The sequence below is a fragment of the Hippocampus bargibanti genome, linkage group LG05, assembly GCF_051943395.1.
Source record: "Hippocampus bargibanti isolate YZ-2025 linkage group LG05, ASM5194339v1, whole genome shotgun sequence".
In the NCBI taxonomy this organism is placed as follows: Eukaryota; Metazoa; Chordata; class Actinopteri; order Syngnathiformes; family Syngnathidae; genus Hippocampus; species Hippocampus bargibanti.
In genome coordinates, this window is record NC_142738.1 from 30,076,960 (window position 1) to 30,087,829 (window position 10,870).

Consider the following 10,870-nt stretch of genomic DNA (forward strand, 5'->3'; position numbering starts at 1 on the left):
TGACCCCGTTCAACTGGGAATAACTCAAATAGATAAACTAGCTAGCTAATAGGTAACTAATACATAGCTAGCTAGTTATTTAGACAGCTAATAGATAGCAAATAGATAGCTAGCTCGGTAGCCAGCAACGATGAATGATGGGAATAACTCAAATAGATCAAGTTAGCTAGCTAGCTAATAGATAACTAATAGCTGGCTAGATAGCTAGTTAGACAGCTAATAGATAGCAAATAGATAGCTAGCTAGCTTCCCAGCATCGGTGACACCGTTCAACCGGGTATAATTCAAATAGATCAAGTTAGCTAGCTAGCTAATAGATAACTAATAGATAGCTAGTTAGCTAGTTAGACAGCTAATAGATAGCAAATAGATAGCTAGATAGGTAGCCAGCATCGGTGACACCGTTCACCCGGGTATAATTCAAATAGATCAAGTTAGCTAGCTAGCTAATAGATAACTAATAGATAGCTAGTTAGCTAGTTAGACAGCTAATAGATAGCAAATAGATAGCTAGATAGGTAGCCAGCAACGGTGACCCCGTTCAACCGGGAATAACTCAAATAGATCAAGTTAGCTAGCTAGATAATGGATAACTAATAGATAGCTAGCTGGCTATTTAGACAGCTAATAAATAGCAAATGCATAGCTAGCTACGAAGCCAGCAACAGTGACCCCATTCAACTGGGAATAAGTCAAATAGATCAAGTTAGCTAGCTAATAATAATACATTTAATTTCAAGCGCCTTTAAAAGCTCTCAAGGACACTTTACAGTCACAGACAAGCATAGATACTATGATAAATAAAATGCAATAATAAATAGAATACAATAAATACAACAGTAGAATACAACAAATAAAATACAGTTCTATTTGTGTTACTGTTTAGAGAGATGGGGCGACGGGGAAAGAAGAAACTGTTTAAATGTCTGCTGGATTCGGATCGGTAGCGCCCGCCTGAGGGGAGTCACTGGAAAAGGTGGTGGGCAGGGTGCGCAAGGTCCAGTAGGATTTTCTGCGCCCATATTTCAGTCTGAACACGCCACAAGTATTTGGGCAAGCGTGACGTCGTAGAATTGAAACCGGATCACTTTTTATCCGTTTTAAAAATACCCAAATCACTTCGGTACTTCAAAAAATTTCACTGTAATAAAATGTATTTTTGGGTGTCTAAGGCACACCAGAGTATAAGGCGCACCACCAATGGATGAAAACATTTTTCTAAATAGAATCTAGAAATATTTCAAGATGGAGTTGGTGGCAAGACCTCAATATGACTTCACATATAAGGCGCACCAACCAACGTACAGTGATGCCTCAGCTTACGAACTTAATTGGTTCCCAGAAAGTGTGTGAGGCGAAAAGTTCATCTTCCAAACATTTATTTCCCATAAGAAACCATTAAAATGAAAATAATCAGTTCCCAGGTCCCCATAAAACATAATTTTCAACTAAATAAGCCTTAAAACTACACAAATATACCGTATTTTATGTATAACTGTGCTCTGGTAGTGTAATGAAAGAAATAAAATGTACAACACAGTTGACCTAATGATTATTATTATGATTATTATTGACCTTTGTGATGGTTGTTGATGTAGTTGCCTCTTGATGGTATCATAGTGAAGTTGCCGTGCTTTCTGGGCAATAATACCACTCACACTGTCCCTTGCTAGCTGCTTTTCATTCATCTAAATCAACAGAAGTTTTTCAACCTCTTCTATTGCCTGAGATACAGAAACACAGAAACACCCTTAGCCACACATAGCAACTTAGCGTACTGGTACGCTAAGTCACAACTTGTTGGTGTTTTTTGATGATCTCCTTCTTCTGCTCGACCGTCATTTTCATTTGTGTCCTCTTGAACTTAATACTAGCCTGTGGTCGGGTCTGTTTCGCTCCCATAATACCAAAAGTACTCCACTCGATAACAAACAATGTCTCTACTCAAAGGAAGGGGGTGATGAAAACTAGTCCGCCATCCACCATGGCGCTGTGTGATTTGTTTCATCCGCCAAAAACTAGTTTGTATGCCAAGATTATATTGTTGCGAGTTTATTTTTCGTAAGGCGAAAAGTTTGTGAGCTAAAGCGTTCGTAAGCTGTTTCACTGTACCGGAAAATAGGATCATTGTCATTTTCCACTTTAAGCAGACCTGCCATAGTGGAGGTCTTGCAGTTTTTGTTGGAGCTCCATGTTCCTGCAACGCTCTCGCTCCAGCTCCTGCCGCAGCACTTCAACGCCCGTTTCTTCCTCTCGGAGTTTCCTCAACTCCTCCTCTGCAAAGTGGCAAAGTCCAAAAAGAAGGAAGGAACCAAACAAGGAATTCATCCACTCACGTAAAAAATGCTTCTCCAGCAAGGTGATCTCCAGGTGTCCTTTCAATTCATTCGCATCCGATTTGGGGTCGTCTTGACTTGCAGAAACGTTGGCGGAAACCACCTAAAACCAACACACAGTAACTGAAATTTTAATAATGTTTTACAAATGACCTGCTCTATTATTACGTTTGTAGACAGTTTATGCTGTAAAATAGTTAAAAGGTACTTGAAAAAAGTTGTTTTCGAGACTTGGAACGGATTAATTTATTTTACACTGATTATAATGGCAAGTGATGTTTTGGTTTTCGAACAAATCGATTTTCGAACAGGTTTCTAGTCGTCTTGACAAGCAGAAACCACCTAAAACCAACACACAGCATTGTAAGCAAAGGGCAAAAACACGGCGAAGGGGTAGCAAAACGTTTTGGTTCAGAGCCATTTTGATCTTCAGATGACTCAGTGGTGGGCCGTGTTGATGTTCAAATTGGTGAAAATAAAACAGATCACTGTTTGTTCTTATAATGTTTTACAAATGACCTGCTCTATTATTACGTTTGTAGACAGTTTATGCTGTAAAATTGTTAAAAGGTACTTGAAAAAAGTTGTTTTTGAGACTTGGAACGGATTAATTTATTTTACATTGATTATAATGGCAAGTGCTGTTTTGGTTTTCGAACAAATCGATTTTCGAACAGGTTTCTAGTCGTCTTGACAAGCAGAAACCACCTAAAACCAACACACAGCATTGTAAGCAAATGGCAAAAACACGGCGAAGGGGTAGCAAAACGTTTTGGTTCAGAGCCATTTTGATCAGATGACTCAATGGGGGGCCGTGGTGATGTTCAAATTGGTGAAAATAAAACAGATCACTGTTTGTTTTTATAATGTTTTACAAATGACCTGCTCTAGTATTACGTTTGTAGACAGTTTATGCTGTAAAATTGTTAAAAGGTACTTGAAAAAAGTTGTTTTCGAGACTTGGAACGGATTAATTTATTTTACATTGATTATAATGGAAAGTGATGTTTTGGTTTTCGAACAAATCGATTTTCGAACAGGTTTCTAGTCGTCTTGACAAGCAGAAACCACCTAAAACCAACACACAGCATTGTAAGCAAAGGGCAAAAACACAGCGAAGGGGTAGCAAAACGTTTTGGTTCAGAGCCATTTTGATCTTCAGATGACTCAGTGGTGGGCCGTGGTGATGTTCAAATTGGTGAAAATAAAACAGATCACTGTTTGTTTTTATAATGTTTTACAAATGACCTGCTCTAGTATTACGTTTGTAGACAGTTTATGCTGTAAAATTGTTAAAAGGTGCTTGAAAAAAGTTGTTTTCGAGACTTGGAACGGATTAATTTATTTTACATTGATTATAATGGAAAGTGATGTTTTGGTTTTTGAATCAAATCAGTTTTCAGACAGGTTTCTGGAACGGATTATGGTCAGATGACATTTTCATTGCCCTATTCCAGCAGCGGAATCGGGGGGTTCATGTGAGACCTTTTTGAACCTCGGCGCAGGCGTGTGACTTAGCGTGTTTTGTTTTGCACCTCCTCACTGCATTCTCCATCCGAAACGTCGGGCGACTCTGACAGATCCACCATTTCATCCCGCCTGTGGCCCCAATTCCGGATCCGGTCCAGACGCCTCCGCATGGTTGAGCCTTGTGAAACGCAGTCCAATCGACCTCACCCTGTGCCGCACTTTGCCGACTACCAATGACCTCTGCAGTGGGGCGGGTGGTGGGCGGTGGGGGGTTCAATTCAGGTAAGGTACATAAAAAGCCAAAGTCATAGTCAGCTTTATTGTCAAATATGCTAATAGCTCCTTGAGACACTTTATGCAAAAAGCTATCCATTCCATCAACCCATCAATGACCATCACAAAGGTCAATAAAACGCCTTTATTATACAGTACAGTTTATTTCTTTCATTACAATATCATAGCACATTTATTCGACATAAAATAAGGTATATTGTGTGTAGTTTTAAAAGACAACCGACATCACTTTTTTGTTTTTTAACTGACATCAGAAAAACGTTTTATAGTATCTAAAATACCCAAAACACGCAGTATGATATTTTTAGTCAAATGCAAAAAAACAATAAAAATGACTTAAAGTGTCCAAAATCTGCAAAAAAAATTGAGCTGCGAATTGGGCATTTTCAGAAAGTCCCGCCCCCAGTTCGTGACGTCACGCCAAGACGTCTTGCATTGCTTGTGAATCAAAACAATGGCTTCGGATATGGAGAATATGCTTTCTTGTTACACATCCAGTTATGAATATGATTCAAATAGTTCTGAAGAGGAAAGCATACATGTTTGCAATCGATTAAAGAATTATATGTGCCATTTTGAAGCAACAGTGGGGGAAAATCTCTCACCCAAAAAAAAGAGGCACAAAATGGCGACCTCCAGTGGCCACCTCCGCTTCCACAGGCTGATAAATTCCTTATATGGAGCTTGGATGTCCTCTTCTGGCGGCTTTTGGGTGCAACACGGTTCTCAGACCAAACATGTACAGCAAAATGCATTGACGTGCTGGAAGGACTGCTGCAATGTGTCTTTTTTCAGTCAGGGGGCGGTCATTTCGTGACGTCACGTACGGACTCGTCACAAACTCAAAAACAAGACTTCCTGAATATTCAGAGCGAGTCTTAAAACGTAAAATATAGCTATATGCGGTGGAACATTATTAAAATACGCTCAGTAGAAGTCATTTGAAGCCATTTTACAAATTAAGGACACAACTTGTCCGGAGATGTCGGTTGTCCTTTAAAGGACAATCTATATTGAGATCGAAAGTGGGGATTTTCACAAAGTCCCGCCCCCAGTTTGTGACGTCACGCCAAGTGTTCTTGCCTTGCTCAAGAAACAAAACAATGGGCTCACGGAGTTCAGATTCAGAGAAGATGCTTTCTTCTTAGTCATCCAGTTATGAATATGATTCAAATAGTTTGCAATCGATTAAAGAAGTCCTCCCATATCATATCGAGCGATGTAGTGTCCCAGAAAATGCACAAGATGGCGCACAAGCTCCGTTGGAAATGGGCTGATTTGTCTGCTGGGAATTTGTGTCAGCGAATATCAAATAGTAATCTTGGTGCAACAGACAATGATTCACCATCGCGTTATTTATGTTTTCCTTTTAATTTCGCCAACAACACGAAGTTTTCAGACCAAACAAAGTACCTAAAATGCATTGTGTGTCAGGGGCGTTCTCGGTCGGGGGCGTCCGTGACGTCACGTAGGGGATTGTCATGAACTGAATATTCAGCGTGACTCTTAAAACGTAAAATACAGCTACATGTGGTGCAATCTTTGTAAAATACGCTCAGTCGAAGACACTTTATGCGAAAAGCTATCCATTCCATCAAGCCATCAATAACCATCACAAAGGTCAATAAAACGACTTTATTATACGGTACGGTTTATTTCATGAATTACAATACAATAGCACATTTATTATACATAAAATAATGTATCTTGTGTGTATTTTTAAGGCTTATTTAGTTATAATGATGTTTTATGGAGACCTGGGAACGAATTATTCTCATTTTAATGGTTACCTATGTGAAATTAATTTTTGGAATACACACTTTCGCCTTACACACAATTTCTGGGAACCAATTGGTTTAATTGGTTGATGGATGGATTGATTGATTGATTGATTGATTGATTGATTGATTGATTGATTGATTGATTGATTGATTGATTGATTGATTGATTGATTGATTGATTGGTTTATTGATGGATTGATTGATAGGTTGGTTGATTGGTTGGTAAATTGATTGATTGGTTCGTAGGTTAATTACTTGATTGATTGATGAATTAATTGGTTGATTGATGGATGCATTGTTTGATGGATGCATAGATTGATGGATGGATGGATGGATTGATTGATTGATTGATTGATGGATGGATTGATTGATTGATTGATTGATTGATTGATTGATTGACTGTCGGCTGTTGCCTGTATTAGCTAGCTATTAGCTAGTTGGTGAACTATTTATTAGCTAGCTATTAGCTAGCTAGCTAACTATTTATTAGTTAGCCTCCTATCCAAGAGGCTTCGTCAGCCTCTTGGATAGGAGGCGAAACGTCTGAAACCTTCAAATTTGTACAGATGACGCCTGAAGAAACTTTCTTATCGATGGACCACTCCTGTATGACTGAGAGCTTACACAGACGAAATATTAAAATAGCCATTTTCTAAATTTTAAACAATATTTTCAAAAATGAAATGTCATTTCCTACATTAAAAAAAATACATAAACTAGATATTTCTATATATTTTTTTTATATTATAAATGGTGATTTTCTACATTAAAAAAAATCTAAAATAGAGATTTTATATATATTTTTTAATGTTCTGTAATGGTGATTTTATATGTTACATTTACATTTTAAATAATATTTTTCAAAATAGTGATTTTCCACATTTAAAAAAATATAAAATGGTGATTTTTTTCATTCAAAAAAATAACAAAATTGAGATTTTCTACTTTAAAAAAAACATGCTAAAATGGTAATTTTCTACTTTAAAAACTAAAATGGTAATTTTCCACATTTAAGAAATAAATTATAAAACGGAGATTTTCTACATTTTTAAAAAATATTCTAAAATGGCAATTTTCTACTTTAAAACTACAATTGTGATTTTCCGCATTTAAAAAAAAAATCGAAAATAGTGATTTTTCCACATTTAAAAAAGATTCTAAAAGGGAGATTTTCTCCATTTAAAATGTGTTGAAAATATAGTTTAGTGGCTAAAAGGGTGTACCACAGGACTCCTTCCTAGAGCCTCTTGTGCATTTTGTTTCGAACATCCCCTGCCATGTTTTGCATCCGTTTAAAAGGTAGCAGCCGCTATTGCTTGTTAGCTTCGCCTGCTTCTGCCATTTTGACCAAACAAACACTGATAAATGCGGGACGTGGCCGCCAGGGGCGCTAATCAGCTCTAAGACCACGCATGTGCGCCGCATCCTGCGAAACAATAAATGACGCTACAACGCCGCCCAGATCCTACTAGTGCCATCAGATAAAACGTTACAAGTACATTACAGTATCTTGTCTTCACTTTTCAAACAATAAGTGTGACTTATAGCTATATGGCTAGCTAGCTAGCTATAGTAGCTATATGGCTGTCTAGCTAGTTAGCTAACTGTCTAGCTGGCGATCTATTAGCTAGCTGGCTAGCTTTCTATCTGTTTGAGTTACCTCTGGGTTGAGTGAACGCTGGCGCGTGTGGCTGCCGCTGCTCACCCGCGTAAAAATCGATCCTACGACTGTAAAGTGACCTTGAGAGTTTTGAAAGGCGCTTACAAATGAAATGTATTATTTTTATTATTGGGTGCTTTCACAGGTGTTAGTAAATCAACCGGTGGTGGGCCATCAGGGCCTGCAAGGCCTTCTCTGCTGGCCTAAAAAGATCTGAATCACAGACTAATGTGAATTATAATTTATTATGAAATAATTCTAAATTGTCTTTCTGAAGCATTGAACCAATCACATTTCGGCAGAAATCGACCTGGATGCCTTCACAATCAGTTCATGTAGTTACATGATTGGCTCGTCATTATCCAATCAGAGTATAACAAGCCGTTAGTGATAAGTGCATACTGGCCACAGCTAGCACACTGTACGCAAATATATTGTTGTGTCGATTTAATAGCGCTTTTGTCAAGCAACAGGGGCTGAAGGAGGAGAAGAAATAATAATAATAATAATAATAATAATAATAATAATAATAATAATTATAATAATAATAATAATAATAATAATAATCAGAATCAGAAAATCAGAAAACCTTTATTCATCCCACAATGGGGAAATTTGCAAATAATAATAATAATAATAATAATAATAATAATAATAATAATAATAATACATTTCATTTCTAAGCACCTTTCAAAACTTTCAAGGTCACTTTACAGGATCAGTTTTTCTGCAGGTGGGCAGCGGCAGCCACATGCGCCAGCGTTCACTCAAATAAATAGGTTTGCTAGCTAGCTTATAGATAATTAATAGATCGCTATCTGGCTAGTTATATAGCGAATAGATAGCAAATAGATAGCAGATAGATAGCTAGAGGTAGCCAGCTAGCTATTTAGATAGCTAATAGATAGCTAGCCACGTAGCCAGCTAGCTAGTTAGATAGCAAATCGCTATATTGTTCTATCTGATACTCTGTGGCACTGGTTTCATCTTATTAGCCCTGGTGTCACTCATTCGTTGATTTATTTGTCTATGTATTTATTCGCCTATTTATTTATTTTAGCTCGATTGTCATAATGTATGATGGATTTGGTTGCACATTTATTGTTAAAGCCATTTTCAAGATGGACTTTTCTCCGAAGCTAGCAAAAATAGCCACTAATAGCCACTAAAATTGCAATTTTATGAATCCACCCGTTCATACTCAAAATTGGAACAATTTCATTGTTCCAATTTTTTTACAAACTTTTCGTCTTACAAACGTCAAATTTATGAAAATTAAACCTTATAATAAGCACTATTTTCATAATACACACCCACCACGGCTGGCGTAGTGATCTTTGGCGGAAGCACACGACCGAAGAGCACCAGAGGTTAAGTTACCAACAGTCCTTATGGAAGGTGACTCTCCTTCCATAAGCCATCAACGGCCATCAAAAAGGTCAATAAAACTTTATTTTACAGCACAGTTTATTTCTTTAATTACAGTCCTCATGTAATGTGCCTCTCTTTCCAAACAGCAATTTCCTTTGACCTTCAACCTCCAACGCCATTCCATCAAGCCATAAATGACCATCACAAATGTAAATAAAATGATTTTATGATACAATGCAGTGTATTTCTTCCATTACAATACAATAGCACATTTATTATACATAGAATAAGGTATGTTGTGTGTAGTTTTAAGGCTTATTTAGTTGAAAAGTATATTTTATGGAAACCCGGGAACGGATTATTCCCATTTTAATGGTTTCCTATGGGATTTTTTTTTTTGAGATACACACTTTTCGCCTTACACACTCTGTCTGGGAACCAATTAAGTTCGTAAGATGAGGTCTCACTGTATTCCTCAAGTTTCTTCAAGTCACAAGTTATTTCCTGGCCAATTGCACCATCTAGTGGGCGAGTGTAACATCACACCACAATCGCAGCTGATTGATTCAGACGTCGCATTACTGATGGCCGAGCAATGAAATCCATGGCCTTACCACTAAAATCCACAACTGTGTTGACCACAATAATAATAATAATAATAATAATAATAATAATAATAATAATAATAATAATAATAATAATAATAATAATAATAATAATAATAATAATACATTTTTAATGAGAATGATTCTGCATGTTTTTCCCCCTTTTTTTACGGCATTACTCAGGTTCCTTACATATAGATTGAATAGTACCACTAATGGTAGCTCACGACTATGCAAACTAAAAACAGCACTAATAAGCTATTTTTTAAAGTACAAGTATTATATGTCATGTATACGACATAAATATACAGTATATATATATCGTTGTCGTAACCGGGATATCTATCCGTGTGCATGTATATGCATGTCGATATGTCGATATACATGTGTTATAACGAGACACATATGTGTGCATACATGTGTATATACACATACACATATATATATATGGGTATCTAGCTAGCTATTAGCCATCTATTATCTTGCGAGCTAGCTTTCCATGTATTTCAGTTACTTTCAGGTTGAGTGAACGTTGTCGCGTGTGTCTGCCGCTGCTCACCTAAAGAAAAACTTATCCTGCGACTTTAAAGTGACCTTGAGAGAAAGGCGCTTATAAATGAAATGTATTATTATTATTATTATTACTATTTTATTTTTCAAGCGCCTTTCAAGTTGTGCCAAAGACTTTGGCCTTCAGAGCCCAGAACAGGTCGGTTTTGATTGACAGGTCACAACGTTTCTTGTTGGAACCGTTGCCCAAAAGTTGGTTCGGCAGTGACGCGCTCACGAACCGGACCGTGGCGCAAACCAAAAAGGCGAGCAAAAGGCTAACTGAAATAGTGTGGAGGGTGACGGTGACAGGCAGCCAATCACGTTGGAGATCTCAAAAATGGGACACACCTGAACTTAAGAATGTCGCTCCGAAAGTGAACAAGTGGCGTTTGCGAAGCAAACTTGTTTGAAAGCTCTGCAACGGCAATCCGATGAAGATCCGGGCCGACCGGGACACCTTCGAGACGTCCGAGACGAGCCAATCGGTTGTGGGACAAGTTTGGAGAGCGAGCGGCGCAAAAACGCCTTCCGACTTGTCGACTTGACAATAGTGATGGGAATTCCGGCTCTTTTCAGAGAGCTGGATCTTTTGGCTCGGTTCACTAAAAAGATCCGGCTCTTTTGGCTCGCAAAAGGCTCCTCGTTTTTTTTTTGTTCCTTACATTAATTCACTACCAAAAATCATGTAAAATTCTGTGAAAACGAATTACTTGTGCAAAAAAATACACTATATCAAATATTTGTATTTATATGGCTTCATTTATACAGTGATACCTTGGCTTACGAACTTAATTGGTTCCC

At 37.6% G+C, this 10,870-nt stretch overlaps 1 protein-coding gene across 1 annotated transcript in view; it reads right to left on the minus strand.

Moving 5' to 3' along the window:
* Nucleotides 1-10,601, minus strand: part of LOC148898468 (GRAM domain-containing protein 4-like) — a 52,396-nt gene extending 41,795 nt beyond the window's left edge. The window contains exons 1-4 of the mRNA XM_088995635.1: nucleotides 10,418-10,601; nucleotides 3,872-4,046; nucleotides 2,337-2,439; nucleotides 2,153-2,276 (exon numbers count right to left, since the gene is read on the minus strand). Of these exons, the coding sequence (XP_088851761.1) occupies nucleotides 2,153-2,276; nucleotides 2,337-2,439; nucleotides 3,872-3,976 (332 nt within the window). The 5' untranslated portion in view covers nucleotides 3,977-4,046; nucleotides 10,418-10,601. The remainder of the gene's footprint in view (nucleotides 1-2,152; nucleotides 2,277-2,336; nucleotides 2,440-3,871; nucleotides 4,047-10,417) is intronic.
* Between the last annotated feature and the right edge of the window lie 269 nt (nucleotides 10,602-10,870).